The sequence below is a fragment of the Salvelinus sp. IW2-2015 genome, linkage group LG26 (assembly GCF_002910315.2).
Source record: "Salvelinus sp. IW2-2015 linkage group LG26, ASM291031v2, whole genome shotgun sequence".
NCBI classification, from domain to species: domain Eukaryota; kingdom Metazoa; phylum Chordata; class Actinopteri; order Salmoniformes; family Salmonidae; genus Salvelinus; species Salvelinus sp. IW2-2015.
Genome location: NC_036866.1, coordinates 7,442,476 through 7,465,546, shown reverse-complemented (window position 1 = coordinate 7,465,546; position 23,071 = coordinate 7,442,476). Strand labels below are relative to the sequence as shown.

At 41.3% G+C, this 23,071-nt stretch overlaps 1 protein-coding gene across 1 annotated transcript; it reads right to left on the bottom strand.

Moving 5' to 3' along the window:
• Nucleotides 1–4,220: 4,220 nt before the first annotated feature.
• LOC111952147 (sterile alpha motif domain-containing protein 9) lies at nucleotides 4,221–22,238 on the bottom strand. The gene is made up of 4 exons (XM_023970675.2): nucleotides 21,167–22,238; nucleotides 10,254–10,974; nucleotides 9,782–10,046; nucleotides 4,221–8,971 (listed from the first exon to the last, which is right to left on the bottom strand). Exons 2-4 carry the CDS (start codon nucleotides 10,956–10,958, stop codon nucleotides 5,346–5,348), a joined length of 4,596 nt encoding a protein of 1,531 aa, XP_023826443.1. The 5' UTR covers nucleotides 10,959–10,974; nucleotides 21,167–22,238; the 3' UTR covers nucleotides 4,221–5,345.
• Between the last annotated feature and the right edge of the window lie 833 nt (nucleotides 22,239–23,071).

The window sequence follows — 23,071 nt, the reverse complement described above, 5'->3', positions numbered from 1 at the left end:
CATGCATTTTCCTGCATTTCTGGACATTGCATCCAGGAGCACTTAGATTGTCTTGTCTTGACAGTCTTTCGTCATTCCAGCAGTTACTTCCCTGGTTTCTCCCAGGATGGCAGAACGTAAACTTCACAGATATTTTACATTCTTGAATATCCAGATTGAAAGGACTATATATATATATATATTATTTAATCTCCTCATTGCATCAGCATTTAATCTTCTCATTGCATCAGCATTTCCAATCTCACTGGATGTTTCTCCAAACACTAGAGACTCAAAGTATATACAGTTCTGAGGTCGAACACTGGCAGTAACCTCATTAGTCGTCACTCTCCCCAGTAAGAAAACTTGTTGTTTGGTGCTGGCGCCTATGCACACTGAGTAAAACACATCATTCTCATTCTTGTGTCAATGAGTAAGAGAGAGTAATCTGAGAGTAATCCCAATCTGGCCCTCAACCATCACGGTCACCTAATAATCCCCAGTTTACAATTGGCTCATTCATCCCCCTCCTCTCCCCTGTAACTATTCCCCAGGTCGTTGCTGCAAATGAGAACGTGTTCTCAGTCAACTTACCTGGTAAAATAACGGTAAAATAAAAAATAAATAAATAAAATAAAAGAGTAACAGTATTACTAAATCACAGTGTCTACCAAATACAACCCAGAGGATTGGAGTAAAACATCTGCCTTCATGGTAGTCTGGGGGCTGTTTAACAGAAGAAAGTAGCCTATACTACAAGTGTCCTAATGGAGACCATGCAGGCAGCAATCCAGTTTAGTTAGGTTTAATAACTCAGAAGGCAGGAAACTTAAAATGCAGTCCCCAGAGCTACTATCTGCTAGTACTCATGGCTAGGTTTGTCATATTAGCATACACTGTTAGTTAGTAACACCCAGTTAATGATGCTGTGCCTAACTAATAAATCCCAGATAGATCAGACATCACTACGGTTTCTGAGATAAATCAAAAGTCAATAACATTCTCCTTTCCTAGTACAAATACTCATGATTGTGGACTGTTTCAGTACAAACAATTTGTATTTCAGAGAAGCACATTTTTTCCCCCTTGTTTTGTTCTTCACATGAACAATTCTCATAACTGTGTCCACTAGGTCATTGCGGTAGACAGCCGTTTGTCCGCAGCCACAAAGGGATTATTCTGCCCTGCAACAGCTGCTGTCTCTTATCTTTTTAGTTTTTTAATCAAAAGTATTTTCCTGCTCTTTTCGGAACCAAAAGAGTATTTTGTCTCAATATTGTTGTTTTCTCAAGTGTCTCTAAACCTCAGGGGTAGTTTYACCTCTCAACCTTTGGAGGTCATTCTCACCGGTTGTGGTGAGGCTGACTTGTTGGTGGTCTGAGTGAGGGTGTAGGAGATGGATGGCTCACAGGCAGGGCCTGTGCGATGTCCTCACTGGTAGACTGGGTGACTCCTTTGTTGTTCTGGTTCTGTCTGTCTGGAGTAGATGACTCTGGTACAGCCTGAAGGTTTCGCCTGTTTCTATGAGCGACGGTGCCATGTTCAGTTTCAACAACGTAGGATCTCAGCTCTGGAGATTTGCTGATGACCACTGCTTGTGTTTTCCATCCCTTCTCTCCGTCCAGCTTGACTTTTAGACTCTGTCAAGGGTATAGTTCAGGTAAGGGGCGCACTGAATGCCTCCTGTTGTAGAAGAACTGGTACGCTTGTTTGACTTTCTGGTACTTATGTTTCACACTATCGTGGCTGATGTGTTTGGTTGTAGTTTTTCCAGTGTGAGGACAGCTGTCCGGATTTGACGTCTTGTCATGAGTTGCGAGTTCTCCGGTTCCACAGATAGGCGTGGCTCAGTAGCACATCAGGGCAATATGTGGATTTGGATGTTTGAGAATTAGTTWAGCTGTTTGAACAACTTTTTCTGCAATTGTTTTCCTGCGGGTAATAGAGGCTGGAGGTGGTATATAACTCGTCTAACTCAGTACAGACAAACTGGGTAGTGTTGTTGCTAACGAGCTTGGTTGGAATCCACCATCACACAACCATGCTTTTGAGGCTTGTGGTAGTTGGTAGATGGTCTATGTCTCTGGAGAAGTAGTCCACCGCTACAAGGTATTTATTGCCTTCGAGCTCACACAGGTCAACCGTGATCTTCTGCCACAGACCCTTTAAATAAAAGGTATTGTGACAAGTTGAGTTGTTTTTTTCTCTGTGCAGAACTTGCATGATGTCACTTTTCTTGCTTTGTAGGCGCTGATGCCCGGCAACCACATTGATATCTTGCGTCTTTCTCAGGCACTTTGTCAGCCCCATGTGACCTTTGTGTATCGGTTGTAGAACATCTTCTTCCTGTGAAGCTGGGATGACGATCCTGTCTTGATACAGCACTAGTCCATCCAGCTCTCGCTGTGTGGTATCCCTGTAGCGAGTAGGGTAGCTGCGCYATTCTCTCAGGCCAGCCTTTTCGGATGTGGCTGATAACCATTTGGAGGTCTCGTCGTTGCATGTCACCTCTCTGATGTCATCCAGCCTGTGTGTAGACTGTAGACACTGGTCTGCTTTCCACCATATGCTTGGATTTCTTTTTCTGAGTCTGATGTGTTTTCTTTCAGCGGGTTTCTCTACAGTGTGTCAGCCACCACTTACTGTTTTCCAGGAACATCCACAGCTTTCACGTTGAAGTGCATGAGCAGTCGCTGACGCCAGAGTGGTGCTTTGTCCAGGTTGTACGTGTTAATCATTGGAACGAGTGGCTTATGGTCTGTCTGTAGAATAATGCTGTCCATGCCGTGCAGGTAGAGGGAAATTGTTCACATACCCAAGATCCTGCCATTCTTTGATAGTGTGCGTGAACAAAATGCACCCCCTTCTTGTTCCTGTAGGAGTGTAGCTCCAAGACCGTAGCTGCTCATGTCCGCACTGACTACGGTTGGTTTTCTGCCATTGTTGTATGCTAATGCCTGTGTTGAAACTAACATAGCCTTGACCTTGCGGAAGGCCTGCTCCTGGAGGTCTCCCTACATCACTGATATGGTGGAGCACCGATGACAGGCTGGGCAAGAACTTGCCCAAGTAGTTCAGCAGTCCCAGCATTTGTTGGACTGGACGTCTGTCACTTTGCTGTTATCTGGGTTTATCCCATCGGCTCCAATCACATGACCAAAGTACTGGATCTCGGACTTCCCAACATGGCAGTTGTTTTTGTTCTGCTTTATTCCTGACTCTTTAAAAGGTTTGTAGCACTTTGCTCAGATTCCTGTCATGTTCTTTCTTGTTTGCACTGTAGAACAGTATGTCATCCATCAGAATGACTGTGCCCTCGTGTCCGCTCAGGAGCTTGCTCATCTCCCTCTGGAAGATCTSTGGCGCGCTTGTTATTCCCAAAGGTAGGTGCTTGAAGCAGAATCTTCCTACAGGAGTAAGTTACCTTCCTACAAGTCGTCAGTTCTGTTGCTGGGGCCAAGCGGTATCTGCCAAAAACCGCTAGACGAGTTGAGTGTGTAAATTACTCTCGCCCCGGATAGCTGTGACGCTACATCCTCCAAGGTGGGCAAGATGAACCTGCTTCATTTGAGATGTTTTAAGTCCATGATCCACGTTCGCACTTTGCCATTTTTCTTCATCACCAGCACCATGGGAGCACACCAGTCATTACGCTCAATGACTTCCTCAACGATGTCATCTGTTTCCATTCTGATCAGTTATTTTTCTGCTTTATGGAGGAGTGTAAAAGGGATTCTGTGTGGCGTAGCCAGAGTAGGGGACTGTGTCGGGCTTAAGCTCAATCTTGACTGGTTCACAGTTCAGTAGCCCTCTCTCCAAACACATCAATACTAATCTCGTCTGCTTTGAGAACCAAACCCATCTTGCATGCAACAGTTCTACTAACTAGGACATTTGCATGTGGTCCAGAATTTGTACTTTTCTCCTTTTTCACTCACATGTGGCTAGGAATGTACCCATGCAATCAATCCTGCCACTTGGGACGTGAACAATAGTTGCAGTTTTGACCAGATGGGGACACTGTCGCAAGCTCTGCTAAGTGCTCTGAGACATCACTGTGATATCTGCACCAGTGTCAATCTTAAATGTGTGCTATTCACTGGGAGCTCAACATGCCACTCGTCATCAGAATTAGACTGCTTTGTAACTGACCCTGAAAATAATGAAGAGAAGCGAAGTGGGTGGGGGGGGGGGGGGGGGGGGGGGGGGGGGGGGGGGGGGGGGGGGGGGGGGGGGGGGGGGGGGAACGTTGGGCAATGCGAGCATGGGCGAGGGAGCGTGAACAGGGCGGGACCCAAGTTGGGGAAACTTGAACTTTATGCAAATTCTCTGCGATATCATGTCATGTTTGACGAATCTAAGCTCACTATAGCTTCCAGCTCCTACTGGATTAGCTGTTGATACCTAGTATGTTTGCTAGGACCCAGATGAGTGCAAAGCTAGCGTGGTTATCCCAATTATTGTTGATATGCTCTAGTTGTAATAATAATTACAATCCTATCCCGTATTTGTTCATCCTTTGTAGTGCTCAGTGTTCAGCTAGATTCCTCAAAGTTTAAAATTTGTCTCTCCCCCTTTCTGAATCTGTTTATGGTTCAATCGTGAATCACATTGTGCCGTGGCACAAAATGTCCATTCAGCTTTTCAGTCACCACATCAAAGTCGAACTCATCATTGATTGTAGTCAAAGGTGAAGGTCATTGTTGATTATCTCTGCATTTCTTCCAATTGCATAAAGTACTGAATTTATCCGCACCACACTGCTCTCCTTGTCCAGTTTTGATGCCAAAACATTGTCTCCAGATCAGCCATGGCCATCAGCCAATCGAATGGCTCTGCTGGGTTGAATTTGGGTGGGACATTTTTCCTCACCAATCTTCCGTTTTGGGAATGTTTTAATACTGACACCATGTCATGATGGAGACCAGGCAGGCAGTGATCCAGTTTAGTTATTTTTAATAACTCATTAGATTGGTACCTTAACATGCAGTCCACAGAACTCTGCTAGTACTCATTGCTAGGGTTGTCATGTTAGCTTTTACTGTTAGTTAGTAATGTCCAGTTAATGATGCTGTGCATAACTAATACATTCTAGATAGATCAGACCTCACTACAACAAGTAAGGGTGTTTTGTCTCCTAAAATGTTGTTTTAACGTCAAGTCAAAAGGTAACCAGGTTGAAGATGTTTGTTTCCTTTCATAACATTGATTATCCATGCCTCCATTAAGAGCATGTGCTTTGTAGATTGTTGTCTTGTTTTCGATTGTCAGGTTGTGGTTAATCCATACTTCCTCCATTGTCCACACTCTTGGACCAAAGCATGCAGTTCATCATTGAGGCCTTTATAACATGGGCTTCTCATAGCCTATTCATACTTGATATCGTATGCAAGTGGTCCATCTATGGCAAATCCTACGAAGAACGACACCTTTTCAGTGCTGAAACCACTGCTTATTCCACCAAGATATGCCGGGCGTACTGGGATTTTAAGTTTGCCATAATTAGCATAAAGTTCTCCTTCCTCTATGGTTCCATTGACCCTACAGAGACGGTCAATTATTTTCTTTTCCTTAAAAATGTCTCCACTCCGCCAAAGTTGGGCCAAATTAGTGCGTGCCACGTGTGCAAAACACTCATCAAGTTTGGCTTTAGGAACAAGTCTTTCTAATCCTTTTCTCTGGCCCAAGTAGAAGTGGGCAATGGTGTTCCTCATCCTCATAAACTTTGACAGTTTCCGTCTGAATGAGTTCCGAAGTGAGTTCACATATGTTCTAATATCTGTATCTTCTGCGTTTGAACTTGGCCAAAGCAACAACAAAGCCAGATAGTATGGCTCTGGGAAGGGATGTTGCACTCCTATATCTTGCAATGTTAGCATGAGAAGATCAGTGAGTTCCTTGTGACTCTTCACATGTTTCGAATTTGGCTTTAGTATGCTGAGAATTATATTTGCCAAAATGAAATTGTTTTTGTCTTTGTTTTTTTCTTTTGTAATTTGCTCACAATGTTGCCGTAAAAATTTGTAGCACTCAATGATTTCCTCCATTTCCTCTGCAGTCTTGTCGAGATGATGAAGTACCCCTGCAAATGTGTCTGCGTTCTTCTCTTCAAGTAACTTCCTACACTTTTCGATGTCCATGTTTAGTCTAAGCTTCGGCTTGCTCGTTTGTTCTCTCGATATTTCCTCTGGTGAAGAGCAAACAAGTGTTATATATGTCTTGAAGTGTTCTGATATTTTTGTCCGATTTCTTGTCTCGAAGTCTCCTGCATCGTTTCCTTTCATGTAAGTGTAGTAATCGTTTAAGAATTCAAAAACTTTTTTGACTTGGGTTTTCAAATTAAGGAGAAAAGACTTGTGTTCTTGGATAATGTCAACATATTTTCTGTTGATTTCATTATCGTTCTTGGGTACGCTGTTGATGGGCATTTTTCCATTCAGAAAGCTCTGCATGTACTTCTGTGTTACTGGATCAGCTTCTTCAAAGAATGGCAGCTTGCTTAGAATTTCAAAGACTGTCAGTACCGTCTCAATTTCCCCCACATACCCAAAGATGTTGTATGATGATTTTGACAGATTGTCATCAGCTTCCTCATCAGGTTGATCCTCATTCATGGCCAGTTCTTGAGCTCTTTGAAAAGCCTTTATAGCATTTTTTGCTAGCTTTAGGTTAGTATCCAAATCCCCTGGATTGCGTGGTGTTTTTTTCTTTTCATTCTGGATGTTATGTTTAAGATAACTTTTGTAAACTTGTCCAATCGTATCAACAGTGTATGGGTTTTCTGTGATTCTCTTGGCATTTTCTGCCCAATTCAATGCCTGCGGAAAATCACGCTGATTGAGGTAGAGATACCTTGCAAGGGCTTGAGGAATGGATGCACTTGTAAAAAAACGGGATGATGCTTTCACAAAGATGTCTTGGATTTTGTGTCTCCCCTCTTGAAGGTGAATTTTCTCTATCAAGGGAGAGAACTGAGTATCTTTTTCATCTCCATCTTTCCTGCGCTGCCTTTTAATCAGCATGCGTTCTATTGATAGCATCAGGGCGTCTTTTACTACACCAATTTTGAAAAACAAATCACAGTGTAGCATGTTGATGGTTATTTCACTCTCGTTAATCCCGTGGCTTTTGTGCAATTCTTCCAGACATGCAGAAGCTATATCACGATGAAGGATGCTAATTGCTTTGTATCCTCCACGTTCATCGACTTGAACTATTTTCAGCAAATTTGAATAAGGTTCCATTCGTTCAAGTACATTGTCTTCTCCCCAGTAAGCCATTTTCATTCCAAAAAAGTCCTCACAGAGAGACACAGATATGTCTGATTCAGCCACGTATGAGTTCAACAGTGCAAAGTAGAAAAGTAGTTGAGCTTTTTGTGTGCTCATGTCTAAGTCCTTCAGAGTGTGGCTGACAACATCAGCGATGTATTTCTTGTCAAAGTTGCTCTTCATGATCATGAAGCTGTAGAAGTTTTCCGGTTTTTCATGACTTTCTTTAAGTTCTTGAAGTTTTTCCTCAAAATCATCTTGTTCCTTTTTCGTTAGTATAGCTGTGATGTACTGACTTTCTGTTGCACAGTGTTTGTACTGGACCTTGGGGTTATGGGATCGAACACAACTCAGGATGATGACTTGTGAATTTGATGAATCTTCCACAGTTCTGCCTGTGTAGTCCTCTTCAACAGTTTTGCGTATGCAGGTCTGCAGAGTTTGTGTGTTTTCTGCTTCCTTTGAATCATCTACTAACAACAGAACTGGTGTATTCTGAGATTTGTCACTTTTCCCAAGCCTCATCAGCTTTTTGACTTGAACAGCCACTTCAGCTTTTGGTAATGTATTGTCCTTCAACACAGCACATCTGAATTCTCTGCGTAAATCCCACATCACATGCATGGCTAAGGTGGTGCCTCCGCAACCTGGGTGGTGGAACAAATTCAGCAAAACACATGTGGTTTTGGGATCTTTTGTCTGACATTTCACAATTTTCATGAGATTGTCATATTTGTCTCTTCTAATGAAAGGTTTTGCTTTGGGTTTCTCACAAAAATAGAAGTTCCACCAGTTGACTTTACCCCCTCTGTAGAATTCCTTTTCTACTTTGATTTTGAAGTCTTGAAACTCTGTGCTATTTTCTTCATAGACTTTCTCACATTCATTCTGACACAAAATATCTAGAGCCGTCAATCGGTCTTCATCCTTTTGTTGGAGAACAACAGTGCTGGAGTCAGAAGATGGAAGGAGTCTTCCTGATGGCTGATTGTGTGGTCCAAGTGACATTATAGTACCATTGACTTCACTGAGTGTCAACTCATATATTGATTGCGTGCTGATGTCAGACTCACATTTATCCTGTATCAAGTCTTTCCATTTCTCAAATGTGCTCCTAGATTCACAAATACTCACAATGCTTTCCTCAACATGTGAGTAGAATGCCAGGAAAGTATCAAAGACAGGATCTCTATCAGTTACAGGTGACAGTAGAAGAAATATGACAAGAGTTCTTCCATTTGGAAGAACTTCAGGTTTGCAAATGAATGAAACCATATGCTCKATCTCTTTGCGTTTCTCCTTGAACCAGACTTTGTAGTCCAGCTGTCTACCAGATTCACTTTCAAGGTCATGCCTCCCATTACAAAAAACCCAGCTGGTCTGCTTATACAGGTTGAGATTTTTTATCACAACACTTGGGTCGGGTTGGAATTGGGCTGGGAGATGGAGATTTGCCACTCTTGATTCTCTGTATGAACTGCATACGCCACCAGGAGCTGCAGAGTCAGGATCAAAGTCCAGGACACAGAACAATTTCAACTTGCTCAGAAAAGGAAGATATTCTAGTTGCTCAGTGTGACTCTTGTTCATAACAATAACGAATCGATCATAGTAGTCCATCATATTTCCTCCACAAGTTAACAAGTACTTCAATTTACTACCCTGATTGGTCTCTCTCCTCAAATAGTTTTTGCCGTCTTGTGCTGTCATCATTTGTAGACCTGAAGAAATAATTGCAAAACTAAATCAATTACTGGTGATCCAAACAAATATTGCTGGTGATCTTGTTTGTGACAATTTGATAATTATGACTTTTAAAAACAATGCAGTTACATTGGTTGTGACTTGAGATTCATAGAATAATGTGACCGAAATCAAAATGTTTGTATATAATCTTTTCATGTTTATACTGTATATTCACCTGCCCGGGTACAGCAGATGTAAATTAGCTGTCAGCTAAATCTTTAACATATTTTTAATTTTAGCCCATTTTCTCCCCAATTTTGTGGTATCCAATTGGTAGTTACAGTCTTGTCTCATCGCTGCAACTCCCGTACGGACTCGGGAGAGGCGAAGGTCGAGAGCCGTGCGTCCTCCGAAACACAACCCAGCCAAGCCGCACTGTTTCTTGACACAATGCCCGCTTAACCCGGAAGCCAGCCGCACCAATGTGTCGGAGAAAACACTACACCTGGTGACCGTGTCAGCGTGCAGTGCAACCGGCCCGCCACAGGAGTGCGATGGGACAAGAATATCCCTGTCATCCAAACCTGGACAGCGTTGGGACAATTGTGCGCAGCCCCATGGGTCTCCCGGTCACGCCGGCTGCAACAGAGCCTGGACTCAAACCAGGATCTCTAGTGGCACAGCTAGCACTGTGATGCAGTGCCTTAGACCACTGCACCACCCGAGAGGTAGCTGTCAGCTAAATATGGTGCAACGCATCACTTCTCAAATTCTGAGACTGAAGTTGTTGTACATTGTCCCTGACAAATAAAGTTAATCTATAAAATAAATATTGTTTCACTTACCCATATCACTTTTCAGTTGGCCAGCAAGTTCATTGTGTCTGATTCTCTCAAGAATCTGAAGTGTGATATTTAATGTCTCTTCCTCATAGTGCTTTGTCATTGAGTCCGCTACGTCTGTGCGGCTCTTGTTGTCTTCCAAGTGACACCGTGCAATCGATCTACATCCTTTCAGTTTGAAGTCTTTCAGACAAGACTTAAACCGTTTAAACTCGTCCTGCTGTAAGTCATCGAGGGTATTCTGGAGCAAGGTAAGTGAACTTGGCATCTGTGGGAATTAAATAGGGTTAGTTTTAAATATTTTATTTAGGCCTAGAAGACAATCAAAATTGCAATTGTATTTACTACCACACACGTATTGTTGTGTTTAATTGACTTATATCACCTGCTTTACTAAGCAAGGACTTACTGTATGTTGTGTGTGTGTGAGAGAAGCGTACCTCATTAAATAACCAAGATGCTACACAACCCCTACCTTGGACGGTAACTTTTCTGCACCCATGGCCTGTGGTTTTGGTTCTTCTTTCTTTCGTGTAACCGTTTTCCCTGATGGTTCCACTATTTTGAGCTCTTCTGTGTTTGGTTCTCTCTTCATCGGGGATACAGTATGAACTGGTAGAGCTTGACATAGTTCTACTTGCTTCTCAGGTGGTTTCTGTAGATTTTCTTGGTCAACGTTGATGTGTGTGGGGGGTTGTAATATAGGCTCTGGTCCATTGTTTAACTTTTCTAGCATGCCAATTATTTTAACAGCAGGACCATGTTTTATGCCTAGTTCCACAAGATCATTCTTTTTGAAGCAAAACAGGCAACTGCCTGACACTTCCTCTTCCACGATCCGCTCTAGATATTGGTGGTATACCTTCGCCTCTTCCCTTAACCACTGACAAACTTGTTCTTGTGTCCATTTCTTGATGTATGCAGGAAATTGTGATTTATGCTGTAATCCACTCTTCAATTCCTCAAGCATTGACACAATTTTCACAGCCGGACCATGTTTTATGTTCAGATCCAGAAGATCCTTCTTTTGGAAGTATTCTAGGTCTTCACCTGATACCTCCTCTTCTAGCAACTTGTCTGCATATATGTGGTTAATTTTAACCTGCGTCGTCAACCACTGATGAACTTCTTCCTTCGTCCACTTTTTGATCTGAGTTGCAGACTCCATTGAATGGCTCATTGTGAATCAAATATTACTGAAATAGAGAAGAGACAAACCATATTGTTGAGTTTTAGCTGTAAGCTTCCTTTGGATTTTTTTTGCCTATACTTTAATATATAATCAAATTCATTAAAACCTTGTTATTTAAGGTAGCCTATATTTAAAATATATAGTGCCTTCAGAAAGTATTCATACCCATTGAACATATGCTGTTGTGTTACAGCCTGAATTCAAAATGCATTACATTTATTTCTCGCCCATCTACACACAATATCCCAAAATGAAAATTGGAAGAAAAAAAAGGGGGGGGAATTGTTGCAAATGTTTTGACAATAAAATACAGAAATCTAATTTACATAAGTATTCACACACCTGAATAAATACATGTTAGAATAACCTTTGGCTTTAATTACAGCTGTGAGTCTTTCTGGGTAAGTCTCTCAGTGATGTAAAGTACTTAAGTAAAAAATTATTTAAAACTACTAAAGTCGTTTTTGGGGGAGTATCTGTACTTTACTTTTTATATGTTTTACTCCACTACATTAAATTGTCTAATTCACACATTTATCAAGAGAATATCCCTGGTCATCCCTACTGCCTCAGATCTGGCAGACTCACTAAACACAAATGCTTAGTTTGTAAATTATGTCTGAGTGTGCCCCTGGCTATCCATAAATTAAGAAATCAATATGTACTTTTTTTTAAATGACAAAATGTGATGTTAGATGCCAAATAAGTTGTTTTCGGCAATTATCCAAAAACAACTCCAAAAAGCCAATTCCTTACCCAATAGGCTGAACAGGTGTAATGAACGCATGTAAAAATGACCATAACAATGTTTTTGGATAATTGCAGAAAACTTTTGGCAGCTAACGTCACATTGTGAATTTTTTAAAGCATTCATGTATTGAAAAAAAGCACATAAAGGCTTCATAATTCATAAAGGTATTTTCTTATTTTAATTAGCTATCCATATTTTTTTCTTGTCTGAAGTATCAAGCTCTAAGTCCATTTGGAAAAAATAAAAAATAAAAGACTTTCCATCCACCAGATGGGACTGTTAAGAGAAAAGTACCTACTTTTCCAAAACCCCATTTGTTTGATCAATTAAAAGCAATAGTCACTATACTTTCCAAACCACAAAGGCTGAATTAAAATGTTTTCTAAAAAGGTATTTATAAACTGTTGAGGCAGCGGAGGAAGACCAGGGTGCTGTAGCGTTAACATTCTGTAAATGTAATTGACTAATTGTAACAATTTGATCCACATTTATTAACATCTCCCCCCCTGAGCGATTCATCGCAACAGGCTAGAAGTCAAACTCACGGAAATTGAGGTGGGAGGGGCTACAATGTGGTACTTTCAGACGCATGAAATGTACCGGGCGTTCAATACGTATGCAGTGACACAATTTCATGCGTTTAACACGGAACCCAAACCAACAGCGCGCGTGCGCTATCGTGCATAAATGTATTTTGTCCCCCTACACCAAACACAACACGCAGGTTAAAATATCAAAACAAACTCTGAACCAATGACATTCATTTGGGGACAGGTCGAAAAGCATTAAACATGTATGGCAATTTAGCTAGTTAGCTTGCACCTCCTAGCTAATTTGTCCTATTTAGCTAGCTTGCTGTTGCTAGCTAATTTGTCCTGGGATATAAACATTGAGTTGTTATTTTACCTGAACTGCACAAGGTCCTCTACTCTGACAAATTAATCCACACATAAAACGGCCAACCGAATCGTTTCTAGTCATCTCTCCTCCTTACAGTCTTTTTTGTCGTTGAATTTATATGGTGATCGCATCTAAACTTTCATAGTATTACCACGACTACCGGTAAAACAGTTCGTCTTTCAATCACCCACGTGGGTATAACCAATGAGGAGATGGCACGTGGGTACCTGCTTCTATAAACCAACGAGGTGATGGGAGAGGCAGGACTTTCAGCGCGATCTGCGTAAGAAATAGGAACGTATCCCTTGGTAACGCAGACGCTCGTTGGCGCGCACGAGCAGTGTGGGTGCAATAACTGAATAACATGGCTTTTTAACTGAATAACATGGCTGGTCAGCATGTTAAAGTACAATATTCAAAACGTTCTAATCGCATGTAAATGCACACTGAACATGTTGTGTAATAAACGCGTGTAAAAATGCCCATAAAAAGCGTTCAAATCAAGACGACTTGAAACTCTTGGCCTTCCATAGTCTTGAGAGAAGATGTGGTCGAGCCAGCGCGCAAATTAAACTTGAGAGCTTGCTAGTGTGACTTCGAGCGAGCAGAAATGCATTTCCACACGCAGTCAATTAATTCGAGAGCTGAGATTTTGGTTCGCCTGAAGAAATACTTACTATACGTCAACACTCAGAAATTACTGCGCTCTCACAAAAACGCCACGTCCCGACTACCAACAGGGATGTCTTCTCTCCCTCACACCAAGTTTCCAGTTTGCTCCCCAATGACCATCTTGCACTCGCAAATGCTTACAATACTTTTATAGCGGGGGAAATTCTAACAAATTAACATAGCCTGTACCAGTCTACTGACGGTTTGTGGACCAATCACGGCTTGACCGCTCTCGAATTGGATTTTTGACCAAAGAGCTGAAAGGGGACGAGAATGATGGCTGACAATAATAAGAGGTACATTTTATCGTTTTTCAGTAGAGAAACTACACTCAATAAAAATATAAAATGCAACAATTTCAACGACTTTACTGAGTTACAGTTTATATAATGAAATCAGTCAATTGAAATAAATTAATTATGGATTTCACATGACTGGGAATACAGATATGCATCAGTTGGTCACAGACACCTTTAAAAAAAAGTAGGGGTGTGGATCAAAAATCCAGTCAGCATCTGGTGTGACCCCCATTTGCCTCATGCATCTCCTTCACATAGAGTTGATCAGGCTGTTGATTGTGGCCTGTAGAATGTTGTTCCACTCCTCTTCAATGGCTGTTTGAAGTTGCTGGATATTATTGGGAACTGGAACACGCTGTCGTACACATCGATCCAGAACATCCAAAACATGCTCAATGGGTGACATGTCTGGTGAGTATGCAGGCCATGGAAGAACTGGGACATTTTCAGCTTCCAGAAATTGTGTACAGATCCTTGCGACATAGGGCTGTCCATTTCAGCATTATGCTGAAACATGAGGGGATGGCGGATAATGAATGGCACGACAGTGGGCCTCAGGATCTCATCCCGGTATCTCTGTGCATTCAAATTGCCATCGATAAAATGCAATTGTGTTCGTTGTCCGTCACTTATGCCTGCCTGTACCATAACCCCACCGTCACCATGGAGCACTGCTCAACCACACTCAACCTTCAGCAAACTGCTCAACCACACGACCCCATACTGCCACCTGTCCGGTAAAGTTTAAACCCGAGATTCATTGGTGAAGAGCACACTTCTTCAGGGTGCCAGTGGCCATTGAAGGTAAGCATGTGCCCATAGTGTCAAGACTGGTGAGGACGATGAGCACACAGATGAGCTTTCCTGAGACGGTTTCTGACAGTTTGTGCAGAAATTCTGCGGTTGTGCAAACCCACAGTTTCATCAGTTGTCCGGGTGACTGGTCTCAGACGATCCCGCAGGTGAAGAAGCCGGATGTGGAGGACCTGGGCTGGCTTGGCTACATGTGGTCTGCGGTTGTGAGGCCGGTTGGACGTGCTGCCAAATTCTCTAAAAAGATGTTGAAGGCAGCTTGTGGTAGAGATATTTACATTAAATTATCTGGCAACAGCTCTGGTGGATATTTCTGCAGTCAGCATGCCAAATGCACGCTCCCTAAAATATATGGGGCATTGTGTTTTGAGACAAAACTGCACATTTTAGAGTGGCCTTTTATTGTCCCCATAACAAGTTGCACCTGTGTAATGATCATACTATTCAATCAGCTTCTTGATATGCCACACCTGTCAGGTGGATGGATTATCTTGGCAAAGGAGAAATGTTCACGAACTGGGATGGAAACAAATGTGTACATTTTTGGGGTTGAGAAATAAGGTTCCATATGGTGTGTCCAATCAGATCAGAGTGTATGACTCAAAGGGCTCCCTCCAAGGCATCGGGTCAGAGGGTCTGGACTTGCTGACGTACCTCAACCCTCTCTATACATCATTTCCAAAACATAGGAAATCGTGGTATATTAACCCTTTACATTCCTGGGAATTGGCCTATATGGATAGGCTAAATTGAAATGTTTCTTACAGAAGAAATATGAAAAGCATATGCATAACCATGTTTGCAATTGTTTGGAGATTATGGGAAAATTATTAAACTACAAAAGGTGAGGACACAACAGCTGAGGCAGAAATATGAAGGGAATCAGAATATACTCTGGATACAGTCAGTGACATAAGAATATTCCTGGAAAATATGGGGTAGGTGCCACATCAAATTACAAGGGTTTGAGTGAGAGGACTAACTGGTGTCTCCATGTGGCCACACCTCCCCAAAGTGTGTACAATTTCTAAGTAATTTCAATGCACTTTTATGACTCAAAGAAAAGTCTTCAACTATAAAGGAGCTTTTTTGAGCTCTCCTAGCTGTGCTGTTGAGGAACTAGTGCAAGCACATTTTTTACATTTTAGTCATTTAGCAGGCGCTCTTATCCAGAGCAATTTACAGTTGTGAGTGCATACATTGTAATACTTTTTCATACTGGTCCCCTGTGGGAATCGAACCCACAACCCTGGTGCTGAAACTGAGCTACACGGGACTAGGCACACGTATAGTTGTTTTGAAACCCTGCATCCTCGCCATCACACAATTACTGTTTTTACGCATTCTATTTTTACCATTACTAGCTAAGTTATAAAATACGATATTAGGCTTTCACAATGCAATTCAGGAAAACAGATAATTTTGGTGCGCTTCGAATAGAGTCATTGTGAGTGCATTCAGGTGTGTGCCACGCTGAACAGTCTCATTCTGTTCAGAACAACCCAGGGTATGACGACATGTCATCTTGTAACTGTACATCTAACACAGAGATCATAAAATGTGGACACTGTATATGACATGAGTTTTATGATATGGAAATGTGATGTGCACATTTGGACTCATGGGTGTTTGCCTTGTTTGTATGACATCAAAGCGGTAACATTAATCCTTAATGTCTCATCTTTCAAAATACAGTCCTCTTAAATTTACAGCATTTCCCTCATTCGTACAACAAAACATTTGCTAAAGTTGCTGGGTACGAGTGTAAAGGGCTACACAACAAAATCCTTTATTTTATTGCAGCAATTCCCTCAGTTATGTCTGGGATCTGAGTGAATTGACCGTTGTGTGCCCATCACAACGGCGCCAGGCTCAGACGGACTCTGACAATTGGAGTCTTTGTCTGCTCCATAAGCCGTTGCCTTATTTTACGCAAGTCGCAAAGAAAACAGAAGGCCAGGGGCACAATGATCATTGAATCAAAATCGCTGTCATAATCATTGGCCAGTATTGAGAATGAAGTAAAACCACAAGTTCAAATCCCTATCTCCATTAATGGCTCATTTAGAAAAGGGACAATTTTATCTAGCTAGCCACCGGAGGACGACAACAACAACGAGATGCAACAATTCAAGTAGTTTCTGTCAATGAAGTATTGCTCTCGATGTGATTGGAGTGAAGCCTAATCCAAACGGCCTTCCCTTGACCCTTTTTTTGGCACGCCAGGACCATTCACAGTTGAGTTCACTCAGTTTAGCTCAACAATGATTGGCTATTATTTAATACTTTTTGTTTGTTTATCAAGGGAGGCCAAATGCTCACTGGCTTCCCTTGCATTCAATCCTACAGCGGCAACAATGTCATACTCTTTTTGACCAGACAGCATCAAATAGATGGCCTATACATACAAAGACAGCGGGCGCTGTTTCGCTCTGTCGGATGCTTTCTTATGGTGAGATACTTCAGCCGGAAAATTATGAAACACAAGAGAGAAGAAAGATAAATTATGTTGTTTTTTTCTTGGTTCTTTTTTTGGGGAAGCCTGGCTTCCCTTGGCATCCATGAATACACGCCACTGCTGAAGTGACTCATTGAAATGATTCAACCAAAATGTATATAAAACATGCTTGTCAAAATATGCTGACAGTACTTCAAAAACAGGAAGAGAATGTCCATCCATTTTTGTACATCAGTTGAAATAACGAACACTGAAATTTGAAAAAATTGGACGAGCGTTATCTCACGATAGTTGCTCATTGGAAATGCATTCTATACATTACTTTATTTTCAGGATTTACATTTATTTTAAATCACAAAGCTAATTTAATCCGTCATAATGTAAAGAGATTATTTTAAGTTTTTTTTTTATTTATTTACTAATCGAAGCCATTTCAGAATGCTATAATTAACTTATTCAGAACTGTCTCAAAATGTAATTTATTTGTTATGTCACCTTTTAAATGTGTAGCCTGATCCTATCTATAGGCCATCTATTTGATTATTGCCTTAAGTTTCGTTTCACTGAATTAATGTAACGAAACAAAATGTAAGCTTACGAGATCAGGATGGCCGTATGTGTCACGACTCCCACCGAAGGTGGCTCATCTTCCTGTTCGGGCGGCGCTCGGCGGTCGTCGTCACCGGTCTACTGGCTGCCACCGATCCCTTTTCCGTTGGTTTTGTCTTATTGGTTACACCTGTTTCTTGTTTAGGTTTTAGTTGGGCTATTTGAACCGGTATGCCCGCCTGCTCTTTGTACGGGCTTATTTTTCCTCTGTTCATGTTTGTGCGAGTTCCTTTGTTTTCCTCCGGACTGGTTGGGTCCTGGTTTTGGGCCAGTCTTGTTATTTGCGCCTGGTGTTTTGGCGTGACCATTTTCTCTGCGCCGCAATAAAACATTGTTCTTTACCCTCTGCTTCCTACGCCCGACTCCGCACCCACTACGCATAGATTGCGTGACAGTATGATGCTTTAGTCAACTTGAGCATACCCACAATAACTAATTAAAGTAGCTCATCATAGGGTGTAGAATAAATAGATGGTTGAATCATTTTATGGTGTTGGTAGAATGTTTATTCCGGCTCTATATCCATGGTTTATTCTAACACATAAAATAATGTATAACTTTCATTCTCATTTACGATATCACTATTATTATTAATATTATTGCATTCATGTGCCCACTCCAAATTGTACAATAAGAAAATATACAATTAAATCCATAGCAGTGCTTATTTGAGCAGGAGCTCAACGGAGCGGAGTACAGGTGTTGTGCCGAAAATCTCCCCCCTGCCCTTCATTAAAGAACTCCAAATCAAAACAATCATGCTTAGAGAATCTGGCAAATCATGCCTTTCAATCAAAACAATAATGCTGGCAAAGCACACATTTAATTAAGTGGCACGACCACTTTACTTTGAAATCGAACGTTCTCTGGCGTGCACATAGATCCACGGTATTTGTTTGAATCGGAATGGGATGCTGCAGATAACTTGCTTAAATGTTTAACGTCTTAACAAAACAGACGTGGTGTTTAAACACGCTAATGAACAGTTTTGTAACAGCCTATATGACGTACATTCATATCTGACTCATCTTCAGAGTCACAGTTCTGGAACACATAAATTACCTGGCCTGAGGTGCAAGCATCATGGGCCCATTTGTTGCATCTCACACACTTCACCCAAGTCTCCTTTGGAATGCGGTTTGAAAATGGCTCCACACAGACGAGGCAGAAGCACTTTTCATCTGATGATGACTATTCTACGATTTTTCTTTTTTTAGCTGCCTTGTTCTTTTCAGATCCAGATTTTGATTCCCCCTTGCTTCCCTTTCTTCAGAAACAGCCTTTTGCTAGATTGTGTCTTATTCTTTTCCATTTCTAGTGCCCATTTCACTGGTGTGTCAGTTAGAATTGCTGTTTTGCACCGTTTTCTTCCTTTGCAAGCTGGTTTTCGGGGGCCAGCTTTTGGATATGGCCGGATGTCCTCTGGAGGTGGTAGTCCGCTGTCAGCAATGGCAAGCTCGTGCTAGCATAAGAACTGGGCAGGTCTGTGTCTGAGCTCGTGCTAGGCAGGGCTGGAATGGTGCTGAGACCTGGCAGGGCTGAAATGGTGCTGGCCGAACCATACTTGTTTGAATCCATGTCTGCCCACCACTTTGTCAGATCAAATTAAATTGTATTTGTCACATACACATGGTTAGCAGATGTTAATGCGAGTGTAGCAAAATGCTTGTCAGGTTATGTACAGTGGTCACCCCAGTTTCATTGACTTTACATGTGTCTCCTGGTCCAAATTGATATCTCTGTAGCACCTCTGCTACACCGTCGAAGAAAACATTAACATTTTCTCTGTTGAAGCTACTTGCCCTGGCAAGGCTAGTTGCCTCTGGCTTTCTCAGCGACAGCGTTGGGTGCCGCTTTAAGAAGCATGTAAATAAATGTCAGCTGACCTATTAATATACTGAACAAGCTGCATCTCCAAATCAGGTGAAAAAACCTGCCGTGGCTTTGTATAGCCAACCACTGTGGTTGGCATGGCTGTCTGGCTCAACTTCTTCTCTGGTAACCTTTTGACAATACCGAGTCAGAGCACAGTAATTCATGTCAAAGTCCTTCGCTGTACTCCCGATTGATTTGTTCTGCAACGTCACCTGCCTCGCTGCCTTTAACATTATGCCAGGTGGTGTACTGACATTCTCTGTCTTTCTTTTATAATTTCTAACCATCTTTCTTTCCTTCCCTCCTTCAAAAACACATTTACTCATCGCAATTACATATTCATTACAGGCTTATTACGCCCACCTACCTGTCTACTATCCTTGTTGCCACAATGCAATTCATAACACCACACTAAATTCATGACACTGTATGAAGTAGAGTGTGTCTGTGAATATACTGTCTCATACAGTAGGCATTTAGTGTGTTAGTAGACACACACACACCAGAACCTGTCTTGTGTAGTCCAGGGATGTGTCTGCTACTCTAAACTATACGTATATATAATAATACATTTACAGTAACATTTAATACTATTATTGTTCTGTGTGTCTATGTATACTGGGGCAAGTTGTCACATGTGAAGACTTGTCCCAAACTGACATGTGTGCTAATGTTGGTTAAATCTCAAGGTTAGCTCAACATAGGACTGCAGCTAAAGTCTCAAAAGACACATTGTCTCCTCTAATCAGTGTAAAATTATAATTTTGAACATTCACACCTAACAAAGTTTTATTGCATGAATGTAAAGTGCCAATTTTTTGAAGGGGAAAAATAAAAAAAACTTGTGCTCACCTCAGATTAGAGTGACCTTGACCAAGTTGACCATAGAACACGTAGTCACGCAAAGTAGATATTTGATTTTTGAGATAGCGCCTAGTGAGATAGTTGAGATAGTGTCGGTGGTATGAACAGTTTGACAACAACGTACCTCGCTCTCCCCTACTGTCTGCAGTTTTCAGTTTTGCTATTTGTTTCAAGTGTATTAGTCTATAAATAAATATCTTTGACAAAATTCATAATCTCTCCCATGTCTTATTCGACTAGTAGTTGTTCTGAAATGTTTATTGCTTGTCTACATTTTACTCCCTCTTCTGTTTAATATAACACACATACATTAATTATTCATTTTGGTTGCCGATCCTGATGTGAAGTTTGTTCTATAGAAAGTATTTGACTCTGATGTGTGTCACAGAAACTATTTGACTTTAGCCACAAAATTAAGGAAATTAGAAGCGGGGGAGAATTTCGGGGGCAAGAAAATGGCCCTGCCGAAATCCTCACCTCTTCTAATTTCCTTAATTTTGTCACTAGAGTCAAATACTTTCTATAGAACAAACTTCACGTTTATTTATAGACGAATACACTTGAAACAAATAGCCAAACTGAAAACTGCAGACATTACTAGTGCCTTCCCCACGATCAAACCACCATAAAAAAAATAAAACACAGCCTAACGTGATCATTGACAGCTACCTCGAAGGACACAAAGAAATCTTTCTGCTACTAAGATCAGTGAAATGTACGCTGAACTGACAACGGAGGAGTGAAGAGCAGAAATCTCAACTAGCAAGCAAGTCATGAGTGAGAAGGGCGAGAGAATTCTGGCAGGGGGAGATTTTCGGCACAAGACCGGCACCTCCGATGTTCTACTGTTTGAGCTCCTGCACTTAAATATAAACAGTACAAGCACCCAAAATGACTAACGGCACCTATTTTAGTCCAAGTCCAGCACTGATCTACAGCAATGAATAGGACTTACCCATTCCAGCTGCATAGAGATTCCGTCACATCATTGCCCCTCTACTTTTCATGTCTGTAGGCTACTTCCTTTAAAACAAGGTGTTTTCTTGTGTCTAGGTCAGCGTTTGATCACTGAACCAATCAAATGATTGCTTCCCATACTTGGGCATACATAATCCTCATAGGAGGCAGACGTTTGAGATGAGTCAGCTCGTAACATCGACAACATGAAAAGCATGTCACAAACTAGGGTGTGGTACATTGGTATGAATCCTAGTGATTTACAGGTAGGCCTATTTCACGCACAGTACATGGCAAGTATGCCCTAGCATACATTCTTCCATTATGTGTTAAGCAATAATTGAAATAGCTGTGATTACTTAAAGCATTCTCCCCAAGGTGCAACGGCCCAAATAAACTGATAATAATAATGCATTACAATTGTAGTTCTTTTCACAAGATCTCAAAGCTCTTGACCTGGATAACTAACCTCATCTACCAACAATGTTTTAGCACACGTTTTGTGTGTGCTAAAATTTAAATTTTGTAAATGGGTATTTAAAATAGGTCTTCAACAATGTATTATAATAATGACATTTAAGATAACAACAGGCTAGAGATGGAAACATCCCAGTCGTCCAGTAGTTTTAAAAGGAAGTTATTAAATGTTAAGCCTACAGTTTTCCCTTTAGCCTCTCTACAACAGAATCAAAGTTGAAACAATACCTTGGAAACAAATCAGAAACTGTCACATACTGACCATGTATCAGGCTCCTCATCTTACCATTATGACAACATACTGACCATGTATCAGGCTCCTCATCTTACCATTATTGACACACTACTGACCATGTATCAGGCTCCTCATCTTACCATTATGACAACATACTGACATGTATCAGGCTCTCTCATCTTACCATTATGACAACATACTGACCATGTATCAGGCTCCTCATCTTACATTATGACAACATTACTGACCATGTATCAGGCTCCTCATCTTACCATTATGACAACATACTGACCATGTATCAGGCTCCTCATCTTACCATTATGACAAACATACTGACCATGTATCAGGCTCCTCATCTTACCATTTATGACAAACACTTAATTTTATAATCAACCAAATCTGACAGTATGAACATGTGAAATGTTAACCCTGATGTCCATTGTTAAAATACACACAATCCTTTTCCCATGTTAGCGATGAGGTGTGTCTGTGATATGAAAAACTCAAAATAAAAATAATGAAGATATGACATGATTGAATCTCTGTCCTCTTTTCCACCCTCTCTGTCCGACCTCCTGCCAGCCAAACCCTGAGTCTTTAATACTACCATTCACAGCAAAAGTGTTCCTAATATTAAATCAATTAGGGAATGGGAGAACAAAAGGACAAAATGATGAGCTCTCGACCAATTTCGTTTCTTTAACAGTGCTTTGGTGTAGTGACTAGGAGTGAATGCAATTATTAGTACTAGTGCCTGCTACTGCCATTGATATTTGACACACACACACACACACACACACACACACACACACACACACACACACACACACACACACACACACCACCACACCCACACCCACACCAGAGAGGCAGAGCAGACAGAGAGACACAGGCACAGAGAGAGAGAGAGTTTTATACAGGATCATATACAGGATCAAATACAAATCTTAGAATAAAGTATTAACATCTTTGGGACAGGGGGGCAGTATTGAGTAGCTTGGATAAAAAGGTGCCCAGAGTATACTGCCTGCTACTCTGTCCTAAAAGCTAGAATATGCATATAAGTAGTAGATTTGAATAGAAAACACTGAAGTTTCTAAAACTGTTTGAATGATGTCTGTGAGTATAACAGAACTCATAGTATAACAGACTCATATGGCAGGCAAAAGCCGGAGAAAAAATCCAACCAGG